Below are 13,507 nucleotides of genomic sequence, written 5' to 3' on the forward strand. Positions count from 1 at the left end.
GTGTGGATTGAATCTCTTTAACAGCTACATATATCCACTTATCTATGGTTATCTGTCCTCCAGATGCTGGCTGAGGAGAAGATGATCTCCAGTAAATATGCAGATGAGAGAGACCGGGCTGAAGCTGAGGCCAGAGAGAAGGAGACCAAAGCTCTCTCCCTGGCCAGAGCTCTGGATGAGGCCCAGGACTCCAGGGAGGAGATGGAGAGAGCCAACAAGGTCCTGAAGGCGGAGATGGAGGACCTGATCAGCTCCAAGGATGATGTGGGAAAAAGTGTAAGTGAGCGAGTCACGCTTCAGGCTGTCAGCACTGGATTCGTCAGTAGATCCAGTGGTTTCACTGGTATAACTTGTTTATTATAAACAAGCCAGAGCGTTGCAGTCGATTTGAAAATGTATTCAATGGCAGGTCCACGAGCTGGAGAAGTCCAAACGAAGCCTGGACGCCCAGGTGGAGGAGATGAAGACTCAGCTGGAGGAGCTGGAGGACGAGCTGCAGGCGGCAGAGGACGCCAAGCTGCGTCTGGAGGTCAACATGCAGGCGCTGAAGGCCCAGTTCGAGAGAGACCTCCAGGGACGTGATGAGATGGGAGAGGAGAAGAAGAGGCAGCTTGTCAAGCAGGTAAAAACGCATTCAAATGCATTATGTTCCTACCTGGAGAATGCAATATGATCCACCCTTAGAGAACATTGCACCAGCTGCATCAGAAGTAAGCGATGATAAATAATGATCGATCGCAGGTTCGTGAGCTGGAGACGGAGCTGGAGGATGAACGTAAACAGAGGGCCCTTGCGGCAGCCGCCAAGAAGAAGCTGGAGACAGACATGAAAGACCTGGAGGGACAGATCGAGACATCCAATAAGGGACGGGACGAGGCCATCAAGCAGCTCCGCAAGCTTCAGGTGAGACTGAGGGGTTGGAATAAATCCAGCAGCAGGTTTGATATAAAGTCTGTACAGTCTTATTTTAGGTTTCATACAATTTACTATTTTGTATTTTTTGGATGCACATAGTTGTTCATCTTTTCCTCCTATTTCTAAGCTTGTACATTTGTTTCTTTACACAAATAAGTGAGAGGACTAAGGCTGGGTGATAAAACATTACCAATAATTATCGCAATATAATCAATATACAACAAAAGTCCAATATAGAAATATATTGCTTGTGCATTGTGTAAGCACATATTCTGCCTCAGATTTGTAAAACGTTTTGATGTTTATCAAGTGTTTGTCATTGTAGAGTTTAAAACTACAACCTTCACTCAGGAGCAACACGCACACACACACACACACATGCACATACACTTCATATTCCTTGGTTGTTGCTGGTTATTGGGGTATACACTTTTTAAAGCTGATTGGAGATCTGTTACCTTCGCAATGCTGGTTTTTCTTCTGAAAATATTTAATGTCTGGTTATTTGCTCATTGTTTTTGGTTTGACGAAGATGTTTGCTTTTTATTTTCCTTATTATTTGTCAGACTTGACTCTGACTAGCACCCCACATTATTAACCAGCGTGAAATCTTCTACTGTATATTTGTGTCAATCATTTGGTTATTTTAAGTTTGTACCGTGGTGGAGGTTTGTGCTTCAAATGATGACAGTACCAACTTCTAACTAAGTGCATGTTCAAATGCTATGGTGTTGCCATGGAAGGCTGATCGATAGGCAGTGCAGAAAATGATGAGCTATCTGAACACGATACGTGGCGGCATCAACCATTAGATTAAACAAATGTAAATATATCACAGTCTGATTGTTATTGTCTCTACTCTCCTTGTTTCTTTCTGTCTCTATTCCTGCTCCTCTTCCTCCCTCCAGGGCCAGACGAAGGACTTCCAGAGGGAGCTGGACGATGCCCATGCTGCCAGGGAGGAGGTGCTGACCACCGCAAAGGAGAGCGAGAAGAAGGCCAAGGGTCTTGAGGCCGAACTCATGCAGCTGCAGGAGGTAACTCAATGTTTCCTAACAAGACAGAAACTTGTTTGTGGGCAGATTTGTATGTGAAATAATAACCTTGTAATGTATCTGTTTCTAGGAAATGGCTGCGGCAGAGAGGGCGAGGAAGCAGGCAGAAGCCGAAAGAGACGAGCTGGCCGACGAGCTGGCCAGCAACTCCTCTGGAAAGTGGGTGGAGAGTTCATTCTGTGTGTAAGAGTGTGTAAAGTGAAACTAGAAAAGAAAATGTGATTATCTTTGGTTTCCACTGTGGCTCCCGTGTTCAGGTCAGCCTTGTCAGATGAGAAGCGTCGTCTGGAAGCGAAGATCTCCCAGCTGGAGGAGGAGCTGGAGGAGGAGCAGAGCAACATGGAGATCATCAACGACAGGCTGAGGAAGAGCATGCAGCAGGTGCCCCGATCGCTGCAGCTCCATGAGTCCTTACAAGGCTCATTAAGTCTATACACCTCATCCATATCCCCTGTATCATGTTAACAGCGTATATTCCCTCCACAGGCGGAGCAGCTGACCAACGAGCTGCAGACGGAGCGCAGTGCCTCCCAGAAGAACGAGAGCGCTCGGCAGCAAATGGAGCGCCAGAACAAGGAGCTGAAGACCAAGCTCCAGGAGATGGAGAACCAGGTCAAGTCCAAGTTCAAGTCCTCCATCTCTTCCTTGGAGGCCAAAGTGGCACAGCTGGAGGAGCAGCTGGAGCAGGAGAACAGGTTGGAGACAAGGAAACACAAAAATAATTATGTTGAATAAATAATGATAAGAATTAGTCATGGATCCCTGATCTGGATCCACACCAACATTTTATTGGTTCTCTCCTGACCCATATCGCATCCTTCCACCATGTTTTGTAGTAATCTGTCCTGCAGTTTTTGCCCAATCTTGCTAACTCACAAGCTGACATGCAAAGCAACTGACCAACAAATGGTTAGGGGTGAAAACATAACGTCCTTGGAAGAGGTAAATGAAGTATGTGGATTTCGTGGGTAGGTGGCGCTAAGTCCTTAAACTTAAATCTATCTTAACGTAAAACAAAAAATTAGGTTACAGATCATCTGTTCCTAAATGCCTCCAATGCGACTTATTGTCTTTTATACTATACTGTATTTGACAAAAACATTGCAGTTGCACTCTTTTAATGTTTATTTGGTTTAATTTCTCATAATTTTTTTTAAACCTTTATTTTCATTCCCTAAACACTGTGAACTCTTGGATCTCTCAGGGAGAAGCAGGCCTCAGCCAAGGGTATACGTCAGAAGGACAAGAAGCTGAAGGACCTGATAATGCAGGTGGAAGACGAAAGAAAGCAGGCAGAGCAGTACAAAGACCAGGTACCATCGCTTCACACACTCAATGTACACATGTGCATATGTATGGTTTGGTGAAGTGACCCGTGAGGCAGTAGTAAGCCTGAATATTAAACCTGTTTGCTCACTAGGCTGAGAAGTCAAATACCCGCATGAAGCAGCTGAAGAGGCAGCTAGAGGAGTCGGAGGAGGAGTCTCAGCGCGCTACGGCCGCCCGCAGGAAGCTGCAGCGGGAGCTGGATGAAGCCACCGAGGCAAATGACGCCATGAGCCGCGAGGTCAACTCTCTCAAGAGCAAACTCAGGTAGGACTAAAGGCCAAGGAATCTCTGTCTGTTTACCTGTCGGTCGGTAAATCTCTACTTGTCTTTATTCTTGGGGCAACTGTGTTTTATGTTCCTGTCTTTTTAATAGCAACTTTATTCCTGTGAAGTCACAAGGTGGCGCAGATGCTGCAAAGGGAAAATGGGTAGATCGTTAAATGCTGTATATCAGGAGGATGCACCATATATGACAATGTGTGAAATACACACTAGAAAAAACACTTTGAAACCGTGCAAATGAATTCCCATGTGTGGCTGCAGAGGGCGCTGCTGCTTGGTCATTGTGACACAGTGTTGCTTTAAAGCATTAAAGATTGGTTTTGAGTTCAGTGGATTTAGCTTTACTGAGCACAAGCAAAAAAATCATGTCCATCTCTATTCCAGAGGCAACCCTGAACCAAAGGAGTAACACAGCAGGTACCTCTGCCCCTAAATGTCCCCCAATCACCATTTCTACTATAACCTCCCATAACTTTTCATCCCCATGCACACTTTTAATGCTGTCATTTCTTTCATTGAGCCTAACTGAGAGAAATATGGCTCATCAGCTTCAACAGATTTACCTTAAATTTTTATCAGCAAGTCTAGTTGCACCATTTGGTTTCCATTACACCCATTTCTTGGTGGCCACATTTTTCTCAGTGCTTGGTTTTGTTGCCATAAACCAGACTCATTCTCCTGAGCCAGGAGTTATGAGTTACAAAGATAACCAGCGTGCTTAACCTGTAACCAAAGCACATCCTGTAACTTCTGATTTCCTCAATCCTCCCATGTAGTTTGCAGCAAACAGGTGGTTCTCCGAATATATTCCCCCCTCTCACTGTGACCATGTTTTTCTGCATCTCTGTCTTCTGTGTGCGTCTCGGTGGCATTTTTAAGGCGTGGAAACGAGCCCTCCTTTGGCAGCACACCTCGGCGCATGGGCGGAAGCCGGAGGGTGGTCGAGGATGCCTCAGAGGAGGAGGCCGACTCCCAGGGCGACTTCAACGGAACAAAGTCCTCGGAGTAAGGTGACGTCAAATCACCAGATATCAAATTTATCTTCCTGGGACAAAGTGTGCCACTTAAAACCAAGAATAACTTTAAAATGCCTGACATGCTATCTAGTTCTTCCATATCTCTTCTCCCATTTCCAGTAGTGTACTGATCTGTCTTCTTGTTTCCGAGCACTTTTTCTTTACAAACCAATCAGGAGGGCTTGGTGTTGACTAGGGGAGTTATTTCGTTGGCTCTGCTGATGTGTGATTTGCAGTTCCTTTAAAAAAAAAAAAAAAAATATTTACACTGTTGTACTGCACTGAATGACTTTTGTACACAAAATATAGGTGCCTCTAATTACCACACTAAGTTGCCTGGAAAAACCTAGGGTCTCTCCACAATAAGTGACCTTAGAAGTTAAAGCAGAGACATAATGTAAATCTACAGATGTGTAACTATGATCAGCAACATCCCCTGTTGTCGTCCTGTTGCCTGTAACTGCTGTTTAAGTGTTTCAGAGCAGCACTGAAGTGGTTCGTCAGACTGGATATGTAGTCAAGATTATATTTCTACACCCAGTCTGCTTCCAATCAGTGCTGCCATTTGTACCCCAATGAACAATTATTTAGACATTTCTAAAGTCGTCAATTTATATTTTATTTGCACCTTCCATGTTTCCTGATATGTCAAAGTGAACTTCTATTCCAGAAATAGCCGAATGTCAAACAAGGTTTAGTAACCTGAACTATAAAATAAAATGATGAGCCAGATGTGTCAGTATCAGACACTTTGGAGCCCTCACACCTTCCATATTTGTCCTTTGTCCAGATTTACTGTACCTGTTCAATATTCCCCTCATCACCCTAAACGCAGTACTCTGTAATCATCCAATGTTTACATGACACCATTCGTTTCTATTCATTGTTGAACCACCTGCACAAGAAATAAAGATATATATAAAAAAAGCATTGATTTTCTTCTTTTAATGTTTCTGTCTTCACTCCAGAGATCAAACTGAATCCTCACAACAGATTCTCATCTGTTCAGCCAAGTAGAAAAACAACTGCAAACCAACCGAAGGGATAAAAGTTGGGTTTGGTACCTCAGGCACATACAGTTTTAAATCTAGATAGAGCATAAGCAGTTGCCGAGGTGCTGCACACACACACAACCAGTACACAGTGGTGATAGATGTACATTCACAGTTAGCTCACAGGGATGCCTGGAAGTAAGTACGATTTTGGGTGCTGAGAGAAAACTATGTAATCATGTTGCACTGCTGAACTGCAGCAGTGCAACATGTAGGATTTTATTTGAACGGCCAATACTATACCAATTTTTGAACATTTGACGTAAAGAGATGGTTAACTTTCAAATTAAATCTCTACATTTCAAAACGGCAATGTGCCATATTTAGGCTGGGACAGTTCAAACACAGAAAGCAGGTTTTTTCCACAACAGAAATCAGGCAGATAACAGGCCAAGGGAATATCGCAGGTCAAAGTTCACCAAAGTTGAACGCTGCGATTTGCCTCACCACAGGAAGGACATGTTTTATTAGCCACCATGCTGGTAATGATGGAAGTGATCGGGAGGCAGCTGAAACGTGCGCATGTGTGACCACGCCCCAGCAGAGTAACAGAATACACCATTAGAATAATAATGGGTGGACATGTTACCTTAAGAAATTAAGTCAAATTAGGTTTTTTGTTTTGTAAAAACTATTTGGCCTTGCAGTTACGCCTTTTTACCAGTAGGGGAGTAGAGCCCCTTCAGCACCCCTTACTTCCAGCGTCCTTGTCGGCTGGTGTTAGTTTTAGGAAGGTTAAACAGCAAAGAGGAGCAGAAACTGCAATCTCATATGTGTAGAGTTAATTCCCACACATGGCTACAGTGATGACTTCTGTATGTGTGTGATATTTAGATATGTACGGAAATATGTTTGATGAGCTGATGGATGGTCGTGAGAGTTACCGATTAACCAGAAACATTTCAGGGAAAGACGCCACATTAAAACTTTGAGTCGCTATTTTCCAATTAACAACATCTCTTACTAAAAAGGCAGGAAAAGGAGTCTCTGCTATAGGCTCTATATATCTACACAAATATAGTACGAGCTGTGCTTTTCTTTCACTTGTTAAAATCTATTATTGCTTTGTATCTTTGCCCAGTTCGCAACATACAACCCTCAATGGCAGACAGGAGGTCTCACTCCTAGAGAATTATTACTATACATTCAGTAGTGCACATACACAACGCTAAAGTCTTCAGTTAAAAAAAATCTTGGTAAACGTTCTTGTAACAGGAGATCATAAAGCTGCAGAATGATGAATGCTATCTGAGGCAGGAAACCTTATCTTCACATTTAGAAAAACAACAAGTCTGTGCAATGTCGGGAAGGAGCTTACAGAAATGATTTGGGCCAAACTGAATTTAACAAGCCAAGGTGTGACGTTGCTCAAAGGAAAGTGACATTTCCTCACTTCTAGAAGAGTTAAGGATAGATTCCTCTCTGTAAACAGATTCTGCATGTGGATATTCTATTTGCAAATAGATCATCTATTATTGAGGTTAATAACTTAAATATTACAGTAGCGTGAGACCTACAAACTGAAGAGGTAACCAAACACTGAAGGCAGCAAAGGCTCAAACCTCATTGTACGGCAGTAACTAATTCATCCTTCTCTCATTCTCAATTAAAACATGTTTGTGACAGTGAAAGAATTATGATCATCCTTGTTTTAACCAACATACTTGCTCCTCCAAACAATTCTTTGTGAGTTACAAGTCAAACCATGACATTTCAGATTAAAACTACATTACTCAAGCCCTTAGTTTCAATAATAAAAGACCAAAAACTGACTAGTTTCTGACATTAAACCTCATCATTTAACCCTTTAATGATTCTTTTCTCCCTATTCTAATGACAGCTTTGGTTTGGACTGAAAGAGTATTTGTTCTTTTGAACGTTTTTATAAATGACACTGGGTTTTTGGTCCCTATACCTGCATCACTTCTAATATAACTTGCTCCAATTTGGTTCCCTGGTTCAATGAAACAATGGGCATAGGCGACATCCATCTGGGAGCAGTAACGTCCCAAAAGCCCAGATGCGCTTGATCCATCACTGACAGCAAATCTGTTGTCACGGAGCCGTGTCAAAGATATAGTTGAAGGTCGAGTATGATCAGCAGCGTTCCTTGATGTAATGCAGGCTGAAGCGCTGCGTCCTGTGAGAGATATGGTGTGATACTAGTCTGAGGCAGCAGTAGTCCATGTGCTGACTATGTGGAGCGTGGAGCGTGAACGGTGCCTTTCTTCAAATAGTTCAGCAGACACGTGGCAACAAGGGAAGACCACTCACTTCAGAGTCCCACTGCTGTAGTTTATTAAAAGGTGGGTGTTATTGAGGCTGATGAAGGGTGGAGGCTTATCTTCTTTTCGTCTCATAGCAGGATCTTGACTCCTCCCTGCGGAGACTGGGCCCCCTGGGAGGACCCTCTTGGAGGAGCTGGTCCAAACTCTAACCGCTTCACTAAACTGGAAGATAAGATACACACACTTATTAACAAACCCTAAATTTAAAAGGGAAAATACTTAAACACAACTAAACCACTGTTGTGAGCGACTGTATGAAGTATGTGTGTGTTAAATCATGGGTCGGGTGCGGGTCATGTGGTGAGAGGTCCTAGAGGGTCCGAATTGGATAATTATGGGTAACAGATCAGGTCGTGTATAAACACGGTCCAGAAAGTGGAAAATACAGTGATATTCATTTTAGGTCAAATGGCCCACCCCTAATGGACCCGTGCAGGATTCTGTCCCTTTGTGCCTTGACTATTGGTCTTATCAACTTTTCACTTGTCACTTACAATATGAAGATTCAGGAAACACCAACTCTGACAGCAGAACAAGTAAAGACCCAGGTGATCACATCTTACACGAGGTTCACACATACAGTTAAGTCAGAAGAATACAGCAAACAGTGTCTTCTACCTATAAAATAAAATGAAAATGCAACACCACTGCATAGTACAAACATTAATGTCAGCACTGAACCTATAACAGCTTCTAGTCAAACATGAACACGTACCTCTGGTTAAGTGCAAACTACATGACAGATACTCTTTAAACAGAAAAAATGACCTATGTATTCTATGCAACCTATTCTATGTAATCATTGAGACAGCAACAAAAACTTAAGTTCTTCATTTGGTTACACTTTAGACTTTGCCGCTGTCTTTTTCCTCACCTGTCGTACTGAGGAGGGGGGCTCATGCTGGAAGTTTGGACCTCGGGCCTTGCTTCTACACCTGAAGGACTAGCAGGACCAGCTGGTAGTGCCGGTCTATTGGTAGACGTGTCGTACACAAAGTCTCGACAGGATGCCAACTTGGACTCTAGATTCTGGCAGGGATTTCAAAAAGCATTTTCAGCCAGCTCATACATGCAAAACCCAGACCTGTAGTTATACTATTCAATGAAAACACAGGTGTATGCAATTATTATAATAGTACTTACTCCAACTTTTCTCAGCAGCTCCCCCACAATATTGAGGGCAGATATTCTAGCAGACGTAGTGAGGGGAGTCCCTGTTAGACCGTCACCTAAAACAAAACCAATGTGAGCAGATAAACAAAACAAAGTCGGTGTATCTACTTAGTGAAGTTCTTAAAATATTCTATTCACCTCGTCGGATACTGGACGCAGGGGGCGTGGCAAATGAGCTGAGAGGTTTAGAGGGTGTGACGGGGAAGGATGGATTTCCAGCCGAGGGGCACGACAGATCTGTTCGATCTGCGTCTTTGCCGAGGCTGCTGGACGGACGTCTTTCCTTGTGACGGACAGCCAGCTCTTGACGGAGATCTGCCACAAACAGAGAAACAGACTGCGAGTCAGCAATGACTGAGAATCCCATGCTATGTGTTAAAAACATTGGTTTCCATTCGATTCAAAACAAATAATTTTGTAACTATGTGAAATTTGTAATCATCCGCTTCATACAGTGGACACATTTAAGAACTGGTCAATCTGAACTTAACATTGCATTTAAATAATAATGATTCATTATTATCATTAATCACCAAGCCAATATCAAGGACATAGCTCAGTAAAAGATCAAGTCTTATGTTAAAGAAGTGCAGAAGAACAACAAAAGAAAGACAAACAAACCAACAATATAAATCTCCTTAAATACAAAAAATACCAAGAGAGAATATGCTCAAGAAAAAAAAAATCCGGCTGGCAATAATAAGGCTGGTTTTCCCAGGCATTGTCAGCTTGTAGACATTTTCTTGTCGGAAAGAAAAATATAAGCAGTAGCAAAAGATTACACTATAAAATCACTGACGGCCTTTGTCACCGATTAAACATGTTCAGTCAACTGGCAAATAGCTTCTAATGGTTGACTAGTGCAAACCAGAGCGGATTTGCAGCCAAGATGACAAGCAGTTGTCAGCCACTGATCTGGAACACCAAGCAAAGGGCGCCTGACAGCCAGCTGTTGGCTTTGTGGGTGGGAAGCTTATATCGACATTAAAAGCCGAGAGGATATTAATTGTGATGGAAAATTGCAATTTTCATTTCACAATTAAATTAAAGCCTAAAAAGAAAAAACAATACAAATCTTTCAAGTACTGTAAAACTCAGTACTCAGCTTAAATGAGCTCAAATGTGTAAAAACAGTGTACAGTCCTTTAAATGTCTAATGAGGTTAGATAGTACAAATGTCTAAGAATAAGTGCACATTATATCAGGTACAGGGCAAACAGGATAGTCTTGGGATTTGTTAAATCAGTTTCACTATCAAAATTCACTGAGTCAGGTGTAAACCAGTGTATGAAGGAATCAGCTGTTCTTTTAAACTTGAGAAGCTACAGTGAGTGTACGTTTCTACCTCTGGATTCATCTTTGAGCCTCTGAACAGACTCAAGCAGGTTCTCCTTCTCGTCCAGCTCGCTTTCCAGAAAGGCATTCCTCTCAATGACATGGTTCATCCGCTGCTCAAAGTCCTCCAGAGACATGATGGTAGCCCTGCAACAAACAAATAGTTTTAGCATGATGCGGTCTTGACTATGTCGGTGTCTGTGCAACAAGGGTAGAGTTGGCTCGTTAGTTTGACAGTTAATTCAATAATTGGTGTGATAAAGGGCTGTAAGGCATGCACTGAACTCCAGACAATATCCTGCGGGGCTGTCTGTGAGAGTGCAAATTTCAATTCAACTAATTTGAATGCTAATGAGTCAGTTGCTCCAGAAAGAGTTTTTCCTGCCAACCCGCTAGTAAACACTGGGTGCCTGAATGAGCCCATGTGAGAATACAGCAGCAGTTTGTCCAGAGTCTTCACTGGGAGCGTGTGGATGTGTCGATTATGTCTGTAACACGTGATGGACGCAAAAGTAAAAAAATTGTGATATGGCGGATATGTAATATATGTAATAGATATGTAATGCAAAACCTGTGAAATAGCAGTGGATTTGATGTTACATCCTGCCTCTTACATGCTGCTCCACCCCATTCCCTGTTCTGTGGGGATTTCTCTGTTGTTGTGAACACGTCTGACTGGAGAATCTCCTGCTGCGTTCTTCTTATGTGAAAAGAAAAAGTCCGTACCCCATTGTCTGGACATTTTCCAGAGTTCATATCTGAAAACAGCTATAGTAACATGAGCTTTCTTAAGACACTGACCTTTTGGTCCTCTCCAGGTCATCATTGGACTGCTCGAGCTCTCTGATGTATTTCTGCAGGTGATCTTTTACTGCTGTGGTTTGTGCCAGATCTTCCTCCAGGGTTGAGATGTGCCTCAACGCGTCAGAATGCTGGGCATCAAATTTTTCCTGCAAACATCACACACATATCAAATTAACTGATACTGACAGTGACATTTTGTCCGTGTCATCATGGCAAATCATTAGCCAATGCAAATGTATATTTAAGACATTAGCTGAGGCAATAAAATCCCACTGAATCTTTTATCTACCTCCTTGTCCCAAACAACATTTAAGCAATCAGCACAATCCTGAATTCACTTCTTCCATTAACGGTCTCCCTCCTAATAGCAAAAATAGCAGTCTGCTGTTTATAGCTAGTCAGCAATTCTAACGGCAGTGGCAATGATACATCTGTTTGTTCGGGTGTGTCTGTCTGTCTGTCTGTCTGTCTGCTTCTGTCTGAGAGAAGGTGCAGTATCGTGTTTATCTGTCATCACTAGAGCCTGAAGTCTATATATAACTGAGCTGCTCAACCTTTATGTTCTCCAGTTCCATGCGGAGTCGGTTGTTGTTTAGAAGCAGCTCTTTGTTTCGGCCCTCACACTGCTTCAGCTCCGTTTCCAGCTCTGCTTCATAGTCTCGACTCATCAGCTGAAACTCCTGCAGCTCCTCCTGCGATTCGTCAGCCCTGATGAGAAAACAACTTGAGACTCACTACTGTTCCCATGCTTTACGACATATAGCTACAACAGATCGTTTGGTTATTCAAAGTACCTGTTCAATGAGTGGTGTGTGCTTTGTTATTGTTACCTTTGCTGATGTCTCTGTGCCTGCTCCTTCCAGAAGCCCAGCTCCTCTTCTAAGGATGCGAACTTGTGTGTTGCTGGCTCTACCATGTCTGCTCCGGGTCAGGATGATGGGGACGGGATACCTAGCAACAATATGCATCTTAATAAACCCGCCAATGCTGCCCTTCCTAACCATACCACCATGTGCAGCTTTACTATTCAAAGCACCGAATTGTTGCGTTCAGCAAATGCTAACTACGTTAGCTAATATAATTCACCAGCGCCATGCATTTGGTCACTAAATACAAAGGCTGGGACGACTAGTAGCAACACAAAAATGCTATAGTGACATGAGTCAAGACGTGTAAAGTCGGAGCGTGATGGCGCTGCTACTTTTAAAGCAAACATCGGTGTCGGAAACTACACATAACTTCAGCGAATACCTTCATACCCTGTTTGCAGCTAAGCTAACATGCTAGCTAAGTGACGTAGCCAGGATGTGCTATCAACAGTGTTCAAGAGGAAACCAGCAGACTCACCTGCATACAAGGGAACTATTACAACATGCTAATGCTAATAGAGAGAAACTCGAAACAATAGCAATTTTCCGTATTGAGCAACAAACGTAAAGTGACTTGTTCAACTAATCTGTGATTATGCTCCGACCGGTAACGAAGAAGCACAACTCGCCAATCAAATACAAACCAAGGTTCAGTTCTCGGTCGCCATTGGACTACACAGACGACGTCACGTAAATATTGTCCACTCATATTGCTGAACGAGGCAGAGCACTACTCACTACCTTCCTGTTGATGTTCTGAAGTGTTGAAAGAGGCAGTGTCTGTTGTTTAGTGCAAGCAAGCAGATTTGAAGAGAAAAATAAAGCATTGTTTTCTGATTTGGGTTTCTAATATTACCTTCCCTGGTTTACAGACACAGAAGAAACATTTTATAGTGCAATCCAATTCGACAAAGAGAGCGAAATGGAACAGTCCCCTTATGAAACCACATTCAAATTCACTAGATCTGGATTTTTTATTTGATCTGCACCAAATTGCACAAATGCATAAATATCAGTACCCTAAACATGCCAGATTTATCTAAGATCAAGATCAATTATTTATTTTCTGAGAAATCAACAGAATCCAGGATCCAACCTATGATTCAGATCCACACCAAAATGTGTTGTTTTTTTGTGGCAATCCTTAATTTTTGTATAATCCTGCTAACTAACTGACAGACAGATGCAGAGGTAACAACTTGCTTGTACTGCACATATAACTTGGAGTGGCTGATGACACTGGATAATAACCGTGGGGACGTATTTGAGCAAAGATGGAGAAACACTGAATACATATGTTGATCGGGTGTGAATGATTTCACGATGTAAGATTTTAGGTTTTGCATTCCTTGTAAAAACAAGCATGTTGCCTTGTCTTGAATTTTCATT

General features: G+C 42.6%; 2 protein-coding genes across 3 annotated transcripts in view; one reads left to right on the forward strand and one right to left on the reverse strand.

Moving 5' to 3' along the window:
- Positions 1–5,527, forward strand: part of myh11a (myosin, heavy chain 11a, smooth muscle) — a 32,847-nt gene extending 27,320 nt beyond the window's left edge. The window contains exons 32-42 of one of the 2 annotated variants that reach the window (XM_053419539.1): positions 64–276; positions 410–622; positions 742–903; positions 1,824–1,952; positions 2,041–2,129; positions 2,228–2,351; positions 2,457–2,665; positions 3,175–3,283; positions 3,391–3,563; positions 3,966–3,998; positions 4,461–4,585. In XM_053419539.1, the coding sequence (XP_053275514.1) occupies positions 64–276; positions 410–622; positions 742–903; positions 1,824–1,952; positions 2,041–2,129; positions 2,228–2,351; positions 2,457–2,665; positions 3,175–3,283; positions 3,391–3,563; positions 3,966–3,990 (1,446 nt within the window). In that variant the 3' untranslated portion in view covers positions 3,991–3,998; positions 4,461–4,585. Of the gene's footprint in view, positions 1–63; positions 277–409; positions 623–741; positions 904–1,823; positions 1,953–2,040; positions 2,130–2,227; positions 2,352–2,456; positions 2,666–3,174; positions 3,284–3,390; positions 3,564–3,965; positions 3,999–4,460 lie in introns of both variants that reach the window. The other variant, XM_053419538.1, reaches the window with a different exon arrangement.
- Positions 4,902–12,764, reverse strand: LOC128437399 (nuclear distribution protein nudE homolog 1). Its single transcript, XM_053419541.1, has 9 exons — positions 12,597–12,764; positions 12,080–12,200; positions 11,804–11,957; positions 11,247–11,395; positions 10,456–10,592; positions 9,249–9,425; positions 9,081–9,166; positions 8,812–8,966; positions 4,902–8,099 (listed from the first exon to the last, which is right to left on the reverse strand). The coding sequence occupies exons 2-9, from the start codon at positions 12,163–12,165 to the stop codon at positions 8,006–8,008; spliced, it is 1,038 nt and encodes a 345-aa protein (XP_053275516.1). The 5' UTR covers positions 12,166–12,200; positions 12,597–12,764; the 3' UTR covers positions 4,902–8,005.
- Between the last annotated feature and the right edge of the window lie 743 nt (positions 12,765–13,507).

The sequence above is a fragment of the Pleuronectes platessa genome, chromosome 3 (assembly GCF_947347685.1).
Source record: "Pleuronectes platessa chromosome 3, fPlePla1.1, whole genome shotgun sequence".
NCBI classification, from domain to species: domain Eukaryota; kingdom Metazoa; phylum Chordata; class Actinopteri; order Pleuronectiformes; family Pleuronectidae; genus Pleuronectes; species Pleuronectes platessa.